Source organism: Panicum virgatum, chromosome 9K (assembly GCF_016808335.1).
Source record: "Panicum virgatum strain AP13 chromosome 9K, P.virgatum_v5, whole genome shotgun sequence".
NCBI classification, from domain to species: Eukaryota; Viridiplantae; Streptophyta; class Magnoliopsida; order Poales; family Poaceae; genus Panicum; species Panicum virgatum.
The window spans coordinates 620876-637536 of record NC_053144.1 but is presented as its reverse complement, the minus strand read 5'-3'; the positions used below and the strand labels follow the sequence as shown (position 1 = coordinate 637536).

The 16661-nt window shown below is 47.6% G+C and overlaps 2 protein-coding genes across 2 annotated transcripts; one reads left to right on the top strand and one right to left on the bottom strand.

The window, feature by feature from the left end:
• The first annotated feature begins 5583 nt into the window (after window positions 1–5583).
• LOC120649053 (heat stress transcription factor A-1-like) lies at window positions 5584–9432 on the top strand. The gene is made up of 2 exons (XM_039925728.1): window positions 5584–6183; window positions 7926–9432. Exons 1-2 carry the CDS (start codon window positions 5845–5847, stop codon window positions 9156–9158), a joined length of 1572 nt encoding a protein of 523 aa, XP_039781662.1. The 5' UTR covers window positions 5584–5844; the 3' UTR covers window positions 9159–9432.
• Window positions 9433–15020: 5588 nt separating this feature from the next.
• On the bottom strand, window positions 15021–16560 carry LOC120649052 (probable xyloglucan endotransglucosylase/hydrolase protein 30). Its single transcript, XM_039925727.1, has 2 exons — window positions 15975–16560; window positions 15021–15889 (listed from the first exon to the last, which is right to left on the bottom strand). The coding sequence occupies exons 1-2, from the start codon at window positions 16290–16292 to the stop codon at window positions 15092–15094; spliced, it is 1116 nt and encodes a 371-aa protein (XP_039781661.1). The 5' UTR covers window positions 16293–16560; the 3' UTR covers window positions 15021–15091.
• Window positions 16561–16661: the final 101 nt, after the last annotated feature.

Sequence of the window (16661 nt, the reverse complement as noted above, 5' to 3'; positions counted from 1 at the left end):
TGTTATATGAATCCCTAAATTTAGAAATCACCTCGTTGGATTCTCAAACTTATTAAATTGTGTCGTCCATAAACTTAATTTTGAATCTCGTCTAGATCAAAATAATACGATCTAAAAACTCTATATTAAAAAATAATTCATAACTTTTACATATAAACTTGAATAAAGACAAACTTTATATCAAAATTGTAGCCCTCGATGCGATCTACAACTGCAATGAAAAATTTCCGAATTAAAACTATTTAGGGTCCCAAAATATTGTTGTAAGTCTACAGATTTTAAAATTTATAATATAAAATTTAAATGATTTCAAATAAAAACTTTTCAACTACAAAGTTATAGACCATTGAGGACTATAATTTTGACATAAAATTTATCTTCATTCGATTTCATATGAAAAAGTTATTAATTATTTTTTAAAATAGAGTTTTTAGATCGCCATGTTTTGATCTAGATGGAACCCAAAACCAAGTTTAAAGGCTGGGATGACACAACTGAACAAGTTTGAGGATCTAAACAATTAATTTTAGAAATCGGGATGATACAGCCCAATAAGTTTGAAAATCTAAACGGTCAATTCGCAAATTTAAAAATTGAGATGACACAGCCGAAAAAGTTTAAGGACCGAGAATGAACTTTACTTTTTCCTTTTTTTTTTAATAATAGCCAGCCAGCAGCATGTGGCCAGAGCTGGATGAAGCTCATTGCTCACTGCGGGAACCGGTTCCCTAAGATGAAATATCGACCGTCATGGCCGCACGGATGGTATAGAACACGCATGTACCATTCTCGATTGGAATGTGAGATTTTAAAAAGTCTACGAATTAATGGTGAAATCACTACGAATTAAGGGTCAAATATCGGAATTTTTATTATAACAAGGATTTTTTTTATTTTTAACCTATTTTTAAGTTTTATTTTAAAAATAACCCACCCAAACAAATATTTGCAGATCTAACCCATTTGGTCGCGCCAATCCGCATGGCGTGACAAAAATATGCTGGCGCGCCATATGCATTGGCTTGACAAGGTGTGCCATGTTGGCACGCTCTGGAGTGCTCGGAAGGTGAAGCGTCCCCTCATAAGAGAAGACTTAAATGTGATACAAAACATCAGTCCCAGGAGGCTGATGCCACATTTATTACATCAGATGGTTCAAAACCTTACAAACCTTGGCGGACACTCGATACAGATGATAATAATAATTAACCAGGCTACGACATAACACCAGACCGCAAACCACATAGGGTCTACTACGGGCTCAGAGTACTGCGACAGCGGAGGCATCTCAACAGGGCCGGTTCCACAGGCAAGGTTGGGTGTAGAACGATAACCCTACTCGGCGTCGTCTGGTACGAAGTCCGGGTCTTCTTCTGTAAAAAGTAAGAATGGGGTGAGTACAAACGTACTCAGCAAGTCCAACCACACCCACGGAGGGGGTTATAACAGAATAATATGCATAGGTAAATCAAGGATAATGTTACGGTTTAATTTGCAGAAAAACGACATTTTATGCAGGGGTTTATTTTACGAAAAACCTTTTAGAAATCAGTTTTTGCAGTGACACAGAGTTCAGGTTTTAAAACTGCTACCGGACTCCCCGTCCGTCGTAGCACACGGCACAACTGCCGGAACCAATTCCAAAACAACTCATATCAGCCCATCCCAAAGAAACACTAGTTATGTGACCACACCATAACTCGCCCAATACCGAGGGCACGGACTATTCGAATAGATTCTTAACTCTGCAGAGGTGTGCAACTTTACCCACAAGTAGGATACCACAACTCGAACACCGTCGTGTCGGTGTAGATCCCAACATAGCCATTACCCACCATAGCTAAGCCTGACTAGCCATCACGGGATACACCAAGGGGTCATTGACCGTTCACTTAGGTATAACCGGGCATAAGTCACTCGGGGCTTATCCCTTTTCCTTAGTCACCCGTTGCTTTCAGCTTTCCTGATGGCTACCACACCAACTAGTGGGATTTATGCTACGCCGTTGCCCATTCAACGGTCGAGTGGTTTGCACGATTGTGGAGTTAGGTGAGATGACACACCAACTCGGTCCTTAGACGCGACAAGATGGATATCTCCCTTCTTTGCCCTGCCACACAGGCATAAGCACACCAATCGGCAAATCGCACAGAAATGCCGTCCATCTCGCCCATACTCATCTTTCGAAAATCCACATTTTATCCCTTCCCACACGCACACATTTTCTTTATAAATCAAATAGTATTATGAGTAAAGTCCTAAGCATTCTAATATCGATTAACGTCCAAACAAAATCAGACATTAATCTAGGTGGTCAAGGAATGGTCATCACAAATCAAGGGGTGGCTATCCAACCGTGTTTTCATGCAAGTAAAACATATGCAATTTATAAAACAGGCCATTGGGTTGTGTTTATAAAAAAACTAGGACAGAAACATGCATCAAAGGATGGGATTGAACTTGCCGTCTTCAAAGCCTTCGGGGAAGTCCTGTCCTTCGGGCTCGGGGTCGCGAAACGGGTCCTCGTTCACCTGCTCACAGCACTGCTCGTCAACGGGTTCTCCTTCGTTCACTCCGTGGTCTACAGCGCACACAAACAGGCACACAATCAAAACACAGAAAACAAAGATTTGTCGTCGAGCTCGAAACGGGAACACATGAAATATAGAGCATAGATTGTTATTTTTTTGAATGGTTTCTGAATGGTATGGCCAAAACTGAGTTAGGAGAGGCGGGGTAAAATTTTAGGTTAATCCGGGGTCGTTAGGCACATAAAATGATAGGTCAGGGGAGCGTTTAGGCCCTAAACAGGGGTTCAGGGACCTAATTGTAATTAAAATTAAGTAAGCAAGGGCTTGGTTTATATTTTAGAAGTTTCTTGGGTTAATTAAAAAGGGTCAGGGTTTTATTTGCAAAAGGGCTTAAAAGGGCGGGGTTCTCTTTACTGATTAAAGAAAAGTGGAGGGGGTTATGGGCAAAAACGCCCTTTCTTCCTCCTCCCCCCGACGCAGAACAGGGGAGGGGTAGGGGCGCGCCGGCGGCGGCCGATTCGGCCGCCCTGGGCCTCGACGGCGGCCCGGGGTAGAGGGGAAAGGAGGTGGGGGCCCTGCGGGGTTGATTCCCGGCCTCACCTTGTGCCGGGGCGGCGCTCAGAGGCGGGGCGACGCGGGCCGGCGGCGGCGGCGCTACTGAAGCGGGGCGGCGGCGCTAGCGGAGCAAGGGGTAGCTAGGGCGGCGGCTGCGGCTCTTGGTGGGGGATGGGGCACTCGGGGACGCTCCGCGGCCCCTTTTATAGGCGGTTAAGGCGGTGGAGCGGGGAGCAGGGCAGCGGCGGCGTCAACGGCGGCGCTGTAGAAGGGTCGCCGGCGTCGTGCGCGCACAGGGCGGCGGCGTGCGCGGCGAGGCGAGACGTGACGCGTCGAGGAGGCGGCGACCGCGCGCAGGCGACGCTGTTCGGGTGTCAACGGCGGGCAGCAGCGGCGTGGCGTGTGCGGGCGCTCTGGTCGCGGCGCGGCCGCGTGCGTGGTGTGGGCGCGCGCACGGGCTGAGCAGGCGGGCGCACGGTCGGCGTGGTACGGCTGCGCGGCTGGCGTGGCGTGGCGTGTTCGTGCGCGCGTGCGCGCGCTCGGGCGGCGGGGTGAGCGGGCACGCGTGGCGAGCGGCGCTCGGGGCCGGGCGTGCGGAGCAGGGCGCGCGCGTGAGGAAGACGGGCGGTGCTGGAGCGGCGTGCGGGCGGGGTCGGGCTGAGCGCAGCGGCGGCCGAGAGCGGGGCCCAAGGGTGGCGTGCCCCGGTGGAGGGCGCGGCCGGGTGGAGCAGGGGGCAGGAGGAGAGGGCGCGGGCCAGGCGCGCGCGGCAGAGAAGAAAGGAAGGGGGAAGAGAAGAGGGAAGGAGAGAGAAGAAATAGAAAAGAAAAAGAAAATGGGAAAAGAAAAAAAAGAAAAAGAAAAGAAGGGGAGAGAAATAAAGAGAGAGAGGGGGCGAGTGCGTCGGCGCTGATCGCGGCCGCGGTCGGCCACGCGTGTGTCGGCCGCGTGCGACGCGCAGGCCGAGGGCCAAACAGGGATGGGACAGCGGAGGATTTGGGTGCCGGCTCAGTTCCTCGGGGTATCGGGAAGTCAGGCGGAAGATGAAACAAGAAAGGATCGAGCTCAACGACAAAACAGGGATTAGCGCGTGATTTATTTTTGTTAGATTTTTGGGATGTTACAGAAGGGGTCTACCAGCGCATATTCCACGTGTCAAGCTTGTCACGCCACTCCCACCGGCGTGACAGTATAGTCTTGTCATGCCACTTCCGCCGGCGCGATAAGGTCTGACTTTAGAAAAATCATATTTTTTTCATACGAACTCGGATGAAGATGATTTTTATAAGAAAATTGTAACTCTTAATGAGATCTACAATTTTATAGTTTTGAGTTTTTTCATTTGAAGTCATTAAAAAGCTTAAATAATTTATTTAAGCTTTTCACTGCATATTAAACATTTGTACCTCTGTCGGATCGTCTCCAACTTGGCGTGTTTGTCATGATTCCACCAATTAAGTCTTAGTAATTTGAAATCACAGTATTAAAACATATCACTATGGAAGAGTGAAGCCATGTTTATCAATTCCATATATAGATATTTTAAGGTCTTAATCTTTCAACAAATTACTTGATCTAGCCTATAGCTACCATTAATATTTAAAGTGTTACATTATATTCTATATTCAATAATTATATAGTTTGATTTGTCATTGTATTTTTTATTAAATTATTATTATTTAATTCATAATATTTCATATATCAAATGATATATATAATTTAATTGGTGGAATCATGATAAACACGTCAAGTTGGAGACGATCTGATAGAAGTACAAGTGCTTAATATGCTGTTAAAAGTTTAAATAAATTATTTAATCTTCTTAATTACTTTAAATGAAAAAACTCAAAACTACAAAGTTATAGATCTCGTTAAGAGCTACAATTTTCATATAAACATCATCTTCATCCGAGTTCATACGAAAAAGATATGATTTTTCTAAGATCGGACCTTGTCGCGCCGGCGGGGTGGCGTGACAAGACTATACTGTCACGCCGGTGGGAGTGACGTGACAAGCTTGACACGTGGAATATGCGCTGGCAGACTCCTTCCGAGCGCTCTAGAGCGTGCCAATGTGGCACACCTTATCGCACCAATGTATGTGGCGCGATAGTATATTTTTGTTACGCTATTGGCGCGATCAAATGGGTTAGATCTGCAACTATTCGTTTGGGTGGGTTATTTTAAAATAAAACTTAAAAATAAGTTAAAAATAAAAAAAATTCCCTGCCAGCATCTTCCTTTTTTCCTTGGCTCTTTCATGAGATAGCATAGCATCTGGACTGACTTGATACCGCCGGAGGAACAGAGATATCGATAGATTTTTTTTATGGAGATATATATCGATAGAGTGAGAGACGACGAAACGATGGTCATGTATGTTGCTCTTTTAGGTTAGGGAAGGCCGCGCGCCATTTTACACAAACACCCCCGCAAATAAAAAACAATTTAAATTGCGGCGCCCAAGCCCAAGCCCAAGCCCAAGCTCTATCTCCTGTCTCCTCCGCCCTTGCCCATTCCAATTCCCCTTTCCTCTCTCTCGCGAGCCGGAGCCATCCCCCCTTCCTTCCTCTGCAATTGCTTGCTGTGCTAGCGGCGGCGCCAGACGCCCAGACCTGGCCACCCCGATTCCCCGGACCACCCACCCTCCCGCTCCCTCCAATCGCGGCGTCCCCACTCCCCCGCGCGGGCCTCCTAACCCTAGTCCTCGTCCCGCCCCCCATGGCGGCGTGAGCTGCCGCCGTACGGATCGCGCGGGAGATGCAGGGCGGTGTCGCGGCTGCTGCCGCTGCTGCGGCGGCGGCCGCGGCTACGGTGACCACGGCGGTGGCGCCTCCAGTGGCCCCGGCCCCGGCCCCTGCGGCCGCGACGGCGCACGCCGCGGTGGGCAACGGCGGGGCGCCCGCCGCGCCGCCGCCGCCCTTCCTCATGAAGACCTACGAGATGGTCGACGACCCGGCCACGGACGACGTCGTGTCCTGGGGCCCCGGGAACAACAGCTTCATCGTCTGGAACACGCCCGAGTTCGCCAGGGACCTCCTGCCCAAGTACTTCAAGCACAGCAACTTCTCCTCCTTCGTCAGGCAGCTCAACACATATGTAAGTCACCGCACACGCCTACTTTCTGCCTATGCTTGCTTACTCTACTCTGCACACAATGGGATAGCAGTCTCCACAAATAAATCCATCCACTAGGGTCGAAGGATAGACGGTCACAACTTTGAAACCATCATCTGTGCTTCTAACATGTTGTAACTCATCTCAAGTTCAGAACAGCAGCTGCTACATACTGCAGCATTTGTTTCACAGCCAGATTTCATTAGACCTCCTAGGATTTATCACTCAATTAGCATCACTGTCTGTTTGCGACCACACTGGAATTTGGAATGTTGCCTTCCGAAATTCTATCTACTACATGGCTCGTAGTTTATCAACTACGAATTTTGCTTCAAGGCAAATTCTACCACGTGGCCACCTTTTTTTTGTTTTTTTTTGCTTTAGGAAGATTCTTATTTAGATACTGAAATCACATGGTTAATCTGGCACTTTAGCGCACCACTTGCTCAGTAGGCTCATGAACTTTGTCATCTGTCAATTGAGCACCATCCTGTAGAAAGTCAAAGATCTGTTGGGTTGAGTTGGTGGCATCAAAGTTTCAGGCCTGCTAGTGCCTTTCTTAAAATAGTTTGCTTGTTGGATGCTTCTATTTGCTTGCTACTTTTACCTACTACAGTCACCTCTTGACATAAGCACATGGAACTGACTAGTTCTGTATATCCCCTTTACATTTTATACCCAACATGTATTTCTTAAACACCAAAAGAATTCATAGATTCAGTTCTGCATATGATCCATAATACAAGATTCGTATTATGATTGGGTACATTTGTCTTTTAGATACTCATTTGTCATCATTCAAGGTTCCACCTCACACCATAATACCTAAATGGACAACAGCCCTGCCTCCATCGGGATGCGTACCTGCACCCTGTTCGACCCACACCCTCAAATGGGGACGATGTCCTAGGCCCCAGAACTCGCATTCGACCCCAATCCCTGTGACTATGGCTTAGAATATTGTTACTGCATTATACTTCAGAACCAGTTCAAACTTGTGCAGTTATGAGATGCCAACGTCTAGATACGTAGGAACAGTTGACTGTTTATGTTGCATGGTTACAAGCTATATCTGGTTTCTGATTTAGCTATAGAACAAGCAACTTGTCTCTTGTTAAGTAGATAATAAATGCTGCTAAAAAGAGAACTCATGAGTTCATTTGAATATAAAATCATAAACCATTATTTGTAAGCTAAGAATATTTCTTGCCCCATTCAGGTGCATGCTGTGCTGCTGTATAGTCTCCTCTGCTTATTGATATTTGAATAAGGCATGGAACCACATTCTTTTGGAATTTACATTTAGATGTTAATTTCTGAGGCTTAATCAGACCTGAATACACTATTACTGACTATATGTTACCATCAGACACTTTGCACCAACAAGGTGCCTGCACTTTATAACCCTATGGAGTTGTAAAATTTTTTAAAAATATGCTCTGCAAGAATATATGCTGATTTGTTTTTTTCAGTTTGTTTTGTATTTCTTTAGCTTGTTTTCTGAGCTAGTGATGTTGATTGTTGTACTATCCCCTGCATCAGGAATTCAGAATAACTCAATTCTATTTGATGTTATGTTTACATCTTCATATGATTGTCTTTACTTTAATTAATTACTTGCACATAAGTTTAATTACATGCACTCTATTGACAGCCAAGAGTAAGATTTTCTCAGCCACTGACTCTATTGAACTCTTATGGTATCATTGCTGCCTTTTGATCAGGGGTTTAGAAAGGTTGATCCAGACAGATGGGAATTTGCAAATGAGGGTTTTCTGAGAGGACAAAAACATCTATTGAAGACTATCAACAGAAGGAAACCATCGTTGCAGGGGAACAGCCAGCCGCAGCAGCCCCAATTGCAGAACGCTCCTTTGCCAGCCTGTGTAGAGGTCGGTAAATTTGGGCTGGAGGAAGAGATAGAACGGCTGAAAAGGGATAAGAATGTTCTTATGCAAGAGCTTGTCAGGCTGAGACAGCAACAGCAGACAACTGACCATCAGCTGCAGACTTTGGGGAAGCGTCTTCAAGGGATGGAGTCACGGCAGCAACAGATGATGTCTTTCCTGGCCAAAGCAATGCAAAGTCCTGGTTTCTTAGCACAGTTTGTACAGCAAAATGAGAACAGCAGGAGGAGAACAGTAGCCGTGAACAAGAAGAGGAGGCTACCCAAGCAAGATGATGGCCTAGACTCTGAAAATGCTTCTGCTTCATTGGACGGTCAAATTGTCAAGTATCAGCCTATGATCAACGAAGCTGCCAAAGCAATGCTGAGGAAGATCCTAAAGCTAGATGCTTCACATAGATTTGAATCTGTGGGCAATTCAGATAATTTTCTACTGGAGAATTATATGCCAGCCGCTCAAGGTTTTGACAGCTCTTCATCGACCAGAAATTCTGGTGTCACCCTTGCAGAGGTTCCAGCTAATTCAGGTTTGCCATATGCGGCTGCAAGCTCTGGGCTTTCAGCTATCTGTTCATCTTTAGTGGCTCCTGAAATACAGTGTCCAGTTGTTATGGACAACACCTCATCCAACCAAGTTCCCAACATGAGTGTTGTGCCTCCTGTTTCAAAGCCTATAGCGCCAGGTAGTGATATCACTATTCCGGAATTCCCAGATCTGGCTGACATAGTACCTGATGACTCTGATATTCCTGGAGGACCCTTCGGGATGCCTGGCCCTGAGTTTCCCCTGGCGGAAGAGGGTGATGACAGTGTCCCCATCGAGACTGATGAGATTTTGTACAACGATGAGACTCAGAAGCTGCCAGCCATTGTGGATTCCTTCTGGGAGCAGTTCCTGGTTGGCAGCCCTCTATCTGTTGATAACGATGAAGTTGATTCAGGTGTACTAGATACAAGGGAGACACCACAGGAGAATGGATGGAACAAAGTGGAGCACGTGGCTAACCTTACGGAACAGATGGGCCTTCTATCACCAAATCACAGGGGGTGAGATGTATTATCCTAAGGTAGGCTGGTAATAAGCTTTGACAGCGTTGCCTACCCTTTTGTTAATGTTTAAGATTGTCCTTATTGCTGAAATGATATGCTGATATATCAACCACTCAACCTATAAGCGGGGGGATTCAATGTTCCATCCATGAATGATCTTGGTACGCCCCAGGAATTCACCTGCTTGTATCTAGGTTTGGCAGGCTTGAGAACAGAACAATGGTAACTTGTCAAATCTGCATGATTACTTGTGATGTAGTTGCTGATAGTGTGTACTTTTTTTTGTTGTTGCTATGTTACCTGGTTGCAACTAACATCGGGCAGGGGCCGGGCACGTATTCATCCAGAGGCTGGTGAAAGCTTTGGGTTGCTTTCACTTGCAGCCACAGTAGCTGAAGGTGGGAGATCGATTTTCGTAGCTTCATTAAACTGAACTGACTTTAGATGTTCCTTGAGAAGACTTTGGAAACTGAAATATTGATTCCTCCCATCCGTTTATTTCTTTTCAGCCGATAAGACCATGAAAGCAAAGTAACTAGCATCGCTCTCTTCTTTTGTGTGTCTGATAGCTAATGTAAGAAGACATTATTACATTCACAACCCTGTTTGAGATGTGCTGATGACCTTTATTTGATGATGAGCTTGATATGGTATGGACCCAGTCAAGTGCTCTCCTGCCGTCCCTTGAAAACCCACCCAAACCCTTGAACCGAAGACCTTAACAACCCTGGGCGTGCATTTCCATTGTAGTTGAAGATTGTTGACAGACCCTGCTGTAGTAGTTGTTGGAAGGCACAGAATTCGGTTGCCGACCACTAACTACACACATCAGTAGTAGTACTACAAACAGTCGCAGGAAATGGGAGGTGATTTTCAGCAACATTCTAGTACCTGATGATTGATTGATTGCAGCTAGGTTGGAAATAACATTCTACACACATCAGCTACTTTTGTGTTAAGACTGCCACAATTGAATGTGGAAGTTAAAAGGAAGGACCGAAGGAGAGAAACCGCCCCTGATGAAAGTGAGCGGTTTGTTTACTTTGACATGGTTGGGCGTGCCATTCTTGGCTTGGTCAGGTCACGGGCAGCTATGGGATGGTTGTCACATAACAGTCCAAATAATACCGATCAAGTGCATTAATTAATCATTTAACTTAATCCTCCGATACTGCACTTCACCAGTACACTCAGACTGTCTGCTTTAACCAGGATCGATTGCACAGGAACTCTCGCCAAAAGACGAGCATAGGTGATTACAAGCAACAAAAGTTTTCAAACTTAACTTACAACCAGAGTTAAACAAAAGTCTCCAAAATTAATTTACAATCAAAATTAATTTACAATAAAGTTTTACAAGCCAAGGTTACATTTCGAATACAGAGTTCAAACGCAGCGGAAAATACAAACAGTTTGAAACAAGCTTTAAAATACCGCACGGTAGATAACGTCGATGACAAAAGACGAGCTTCACATCTTGCCCACTGATGTGAGGCTTCCATGTCAGCACTTCATGGAGAAGGCGGAACCCACTCGACCGTCCAACCTGGAGGAAGAGGCTGACCACTCCAGGACGCACCGATTTCCTCGAAGTCTTCCGGAATATAGCCTGCTCAGAAGGGTTACAACCAAACCCTGAGTACTCTAATACTCAGCAAGGCTTACCTGTCTATGGGTATACTTAGCCCATTATCTAGACATGCACAGCTCTTTTGGCTCTGTTTTATTTTGCTGAAAAGCTACTAAAACTGGATCCTTACTTTCAATATTTTAGCTCCAATTATGTTGATAGCTAGAAACTAGGTTTGCCTAATTCTCTAGAGCACACATGGTTAATCATATTATCTTTTCAAGAATATCAACAAAAGTCCAACTTTTCTCTTTCTGTCCTTTCAATCCTTACTACGATGCGACGCATTGACCAAGGCTCTCATATCCGCGAGTCACGGCGAATCGATCCGATTTAACCTTGCAAGGTGGACCTAACTCACACGACACGTGAAAACCCCGTCGGGCCACACACGTCAACTGTTCCCATAATTACCCCGAAGTCTGAATCAAGCCCGCAAACACCCGGATGATGAGCCCCGCACGTGCGAACACCCGGTGAACCCGTGGGCCACTTCACCATCCGTCAACCCTACCCAGCACCGCAGGTCGAGACTCAGATTCCGACGCAATTAAGGTAATGAGCTTACCGGTTTCGACTACCTCCTACTTCCGGCATGTGGTTAGTACTGTTCAATTCTCAGTCGAAGGGCCAACAACGGAACGGTCCTCAATCGACACAGACGGAGACTTAACTTTCTTTTAATCCATAACCCTGTCCAACTTTCCCTCCGCCCGGTCTCCAATTTCCTTCTCATTGCATTATTTCTCATAACACTGCCTGAAGTAACAAACCTATATCTCGCGGGTGACAGGAAATCACCCGTCTTCTACCGAGTATACTTAAGCATAGCGGTGCTAGCGATAACTACACTAGTAAGGACACTGGGTATTCTAGATTATGCATCTATGGTTCCAATCAAATCCTTGAACGTAAATGCACAATACTTTAAATATAACATGGAGTAATTAAAATAAGGGATATGCTCCGGGGCTTGCCTTGCAAGTCAGCAGGGTTAGTGGCTTCTTCGGGAGCTTGATCAACGACTTCTCCTGGTTGCGGTTCTCCTGCGGAAGGCTTCTTGACCTGCTCGGCAATCAGCTCGTAGGCGACTTCGGTTTCCGCGTCTATACGATTAAAATATGCCATGCATGAGACTCATGAAAAGATGCAAGGCAATGCAGTAAACATACAAGAATGCATGGATAAAACAGATAACAACAGCCCTAACTATGGTTCAAAAGGGATGGTTCAGCGCTGAGACGGGTTCCTGATTCAAATGTCTTTTGGACTGAAGTGCTTCCTATCAAGCAAAAGTTACTAAACTCGCTTCGAAAGATTTAAAAACAACCCTAGAACAACATGGATCAACTTAACTAGGAATTTGTTTTGTTGCAAAACACATGCATGCATGAAAAAATTAAATACAACAACTATAAAAGAAAAAAGAAAAGAGCCTAGCTAGGAACAAATGAAAAGCAAGAACTAACCTGCAGACATGATCAAGCCACAAGAATTATCAGCATAACTTGATTTTGATAAAACATGCCACATAAATTTTTCCAACATTTACTGACGATCAAAAATTATTTATTTTAACCTTAGAAAAGAAATTAAACAACAATAGATCCATGAATATGCACATAGGTTATGCATCTGAAACTTTTTCAGTGGACTACACATGCAAAGAGTAAGCTACCATAAAATTTTCAGGATTTTTAGACAAACAGAACAACCGATATAAAATAAACTAGCTTAAACACACACCGGATTTTTTAGCAGGGGCAACAGTGACATTTCACCTGCACAAGTATTTTTCATCTGAAGATCTTGATTTTAGAAACCTAACAAAATTTAGTTTGTATTTTTAGGATTTTTCTATAATTTTCTAAGAATTTTGGAAGGTTTCAGCCATTTAAACAAATAAATAAAGAAACCCTAAACCCTAAACCGGCTGACAGCTGGGCCCCACATGGCAGTGGAAGGCCCAGCCCAGCCTCCTCTGTTTTACGCCCGCCAGCGCCATGGTCCTGGCCGGTGGCGAGGTCAGGCACGGCGTCGGCGCTCCCCTCGCCGGCGATGGCCGGCCGGCGGTGCTGCTTGGCCGAGCCGCGGCCCGGGCGGGCCTGCAGAGCTACAGCGCGAGCAAGGCGGCCAGGGCGCGCGCAGGGCGGCAGGGCGCCCACGGGACGGGCGGCGGCACGCAAGAGCAGGGCGCCGGCGTGGAGTGGGGCAGCGGCCGGAAAGGGCTGGAATAGGTCCAGCAAGGGCGGGCGGCGCCCGTGCGCGCAGCAGCAGCACGAGCGCACACGCCAGGGAGGCGGGCGACGAGCAGGCGGCGGTAAGCGGCGGTGCACGGCGGCGAGCCATGTTCCCGGTGCTGGTGGGGCGAAGTTTAAAGGGGAAAAGGGTCGGGGACGATGAGGGGCTCGCGGAGTTGCTCACCACGGCTTGAATCGGGCGGAGGTGGACCGGAGGACGGAGATCGACGGAGGGGCGGAGCTCCGGCGCGGCGCGACAATGGCGGCCGGTGACGCAGGCGCTCTGGAGGTCGATTCGGCCCGGGGTTGGCTCGAACGAGCTCGGGAACGGGTGGAGGAGGCAAAGGGCGAAGCCAGGGAAGCTTTGGCGCGAGGGATCGAGGCGGGGTGGCGAGGATGGCCGACGGGGACGCCGGCGATGGCCTGCTCTGGCTCGGCTCGACCCACGCGCGAGGAAGGAGAAAGAAAGGGGAAAACGGACACGGCTCTGGGAGAGGGGATAAGGACGGGCACGCGAGTGCGGCAGGCGAGGTTCGCCGACGTCCGACGCGTGGCGACGCCAACGTCGATGGCCGGCGGTGAACTGAGCAAAAACAGGGGAGTCCCAGTTGACCGAGATTGAGTGACTTTTAGCCGACTTTGACCATCCAAAGCTCCAAATTTTACATTGGAACATGAAATTTGGCCAAAATAAAAGTTGTAGAGGACGATAAAATCTACAACTTTGCTTTTGGGCGAAAGTTGAGTTGAAGCTCGGATCAGAGACAAAAACACGATCGAACACTGCTAAATCGATGTTTACCGCGCGAACACGATTTACGATAACGACAAGATTAACTCCTAATTAGCGAATCTAAGCTCATAATTAGCGCTCAGTAACACTGTGGTGTTACAACCTTCCCCCCTTAGAGGAATCTCGTCCCGAGATTCACGCATGAGGAAAAAATATAAAGCGAGAAGGTTCAAAGATGAAGTACCTGGATGGGCGTTTAAAAAGTCCGGATACTTGGACCTTAGAAATTCTTCTTTCTCCCAAGTAGCTTCTTCTTCAGAGTGATTACTCCATTGAACTTTGTAGAATCGATTAGTTGTGCGACGAGTAACTCGATCCTTGCGATCAATAATCTTGATAGGATGCTCAGGATACGTGAGATCGGACTCTAGTTGAATTGAGTCACTATCAATAGCTTCAGTTGGAATTCTCAAACACTTCTTCAGTTGTGACACATGAAAGATGTTATGAATTGCCGAAAATTTCGCTTGTATGGTGTACTAAATGTAGTCAAAAAATAAATCGCATTACAAAAATGGACTGTAAATCGCGAGACGAATCTAATGAGCCTAATTAGGACGGGATTAGACACTAAATTGCTACAATAATACTATAGTAAACATACTCTAATGATCCTCTAATTAGGCTCATTAGATTCGTCTCGTAGTTTACAGACGAGATATGTAATTAGTTTTGTAATTAGTCTATATTTAATACTTAATATATTGAAGATTCCCTTGCAAAAACGTAAAATGCAAAGTGAACTAAACAATGCCTTAGATCCGTAAAATGGTGGTAAAAAGGGACACATCGGATACTGTAGCACACTGTAGCACTTTTTGTTTGTTTGTGGTAATTGTTGTTCTATCATGACCTAACTAGGTTCAAAAGATTCGTCTCGTCGTGTACATCAAAATTATACAATTAGTTTTTTTATTTACCTACATTTAATGCTTTATGCATTAGAAAAAAATTGATGTGATAGGTGAATAGTGAAATTTGGAGAGAGAAATTTTAGAAGTAAACACAGCCGCGGTGGATTTGGATACCATTTCACGTGTGCGTTTGTTCATCTTGATCCTGTTTCGCTCACTGTTCGATGACAGTTTAAAAACCGGAACGCACTGCGTCTCGCTCTCCCCCCTCTGGTGCCTTTGGAGTACTAATTAATGCAGGTTTCTGATGCTGATTAGTATCAGATGGCAGCAACATTATAGTACTATAACTGATGGAATTAATAATTAATTAGTAGTGTCCGAGCTTTAATTTACAGGCCAGGCCAGGTCAGTAAATCAGTCGGCTTGCTGCAGCGACACCAGGTGCGTTGTTGCCGGGGCGCCGCCGGCGGTGCGCCGCCGCCTGCTGCTGCCGGAGCGGGCGCGGACGCGTGGGCGCACTACCTTGGACTCGCCCCACTCCCAGAAGTTTTGGCGCTCCGCCATGTTGACGTCGCACTCGGGGAAGGGCGCCGGGTAGCGGTTGGTGTCGTAGCACACCGTGTAGAGCATCTGGCGCTGCCGCCACCGCCGCATCTCCATCCGCCTCCGCGGGGTCATGATGGCGTAGTCCGCCGTCATCAGCTCGAACTCGGAGCCCGCGCAGCGGTCGTCCTTCTCCGACCCCAGCAGCTGGAGCTGGAGCTGCAGCGCCGCGGGGTCGTCGCGCCTGACGGCGGCGGCCGGGCAGCCGCGGAGCACGAGGCCGGAGAAGTCGGCCGTGAAGGGCCCGCGCTTGTAGTTGACCTTGTAGCGGCCGTTGTCGGTTGCCCAGGTGGAGCCGTCCCAGATGGTGGCGTAGAGCGCCATGGGCTTGGAGGGGTAGTCGCCGCCCATGGCACCGGAGCGGGGCACCTCGCGGACCGCCACGCCGTCGACGTAGAAGATGACCACGCGGGAGGACCAGAGGATGGAGAAGCGGTGCGCCTCCAGGGTCGGGTCGAAGGGCATCAGGTACCGCTCCTCGCGCCCACGCTCGGTGCTGCCGTTGCCGTACACGTTGGTCTGCAGTCGCCACTCGTGCCGCCGCCGGTTGCCAAGGAACTCAAAGTCGAGCTCGTCGTGGTTCTTGTCGAAGACGTCGCCGTTGGACAGCTGCGGATTATTGCATTGATCGTGATGATCAGATATCCATTCAGATTGCATTGATTGCTTGATCATCAGATGACGTACTACTTACGTAGAATGCGACGACGACGCCGGCGGTGTGGTCCTTTGGCAGCCTGACGTCGGCGCTGAAGAAGCCGTGGTGGTAGTAGTGGGAGGAGATGAAGCCTGCGCCGGAGTAGCGGTTGAGCGTGAGGCTTACGGTGCGGCCGTCGGGGGAGCGCTCCATGTTGGCCTCCCCGAAGAGCGGCGCGAAGCCCTCGTCGAAGGTGATGGTGGGCACATCCGACGCTGCAGACACCACCAGCAGCAGCCGCGTCATACTCATCATGAGCAGCGCCGCCGCCGCCGCGACGAGCACCGATAACTGCTGGTGCCGCAAAGCCGCCATGGCGCGCTCTCGTCTGGCCGGGCCGGGGAGCAGCCGAGCAGGCAGGGGATCGGAACGAACCCAATAAGAAGAAGACGACGATATCGATGTGTATTGATTTTCCTTACTTGGGCTCTGCTCCTATCTAGGCCGGTATAGCAGGTGATTGCCAGGCAGGCGAAGAAACAAAGAGAGACGCGCTGACCTGACGACTGAGGACGTACAAGAGGTGGGAAGGAGACTGGTGGCCGGGCAATCCAATGGCCACCACAAGCAATTGAAGCAGCAAGGAAATAAAGATGGAAAGGGGCTTTTGCAGGGAGGGGAATATATACACAACACAACAGTAGGTGCAATCTCTGCGAATCGGTTAGTTATTATATGTTCCAT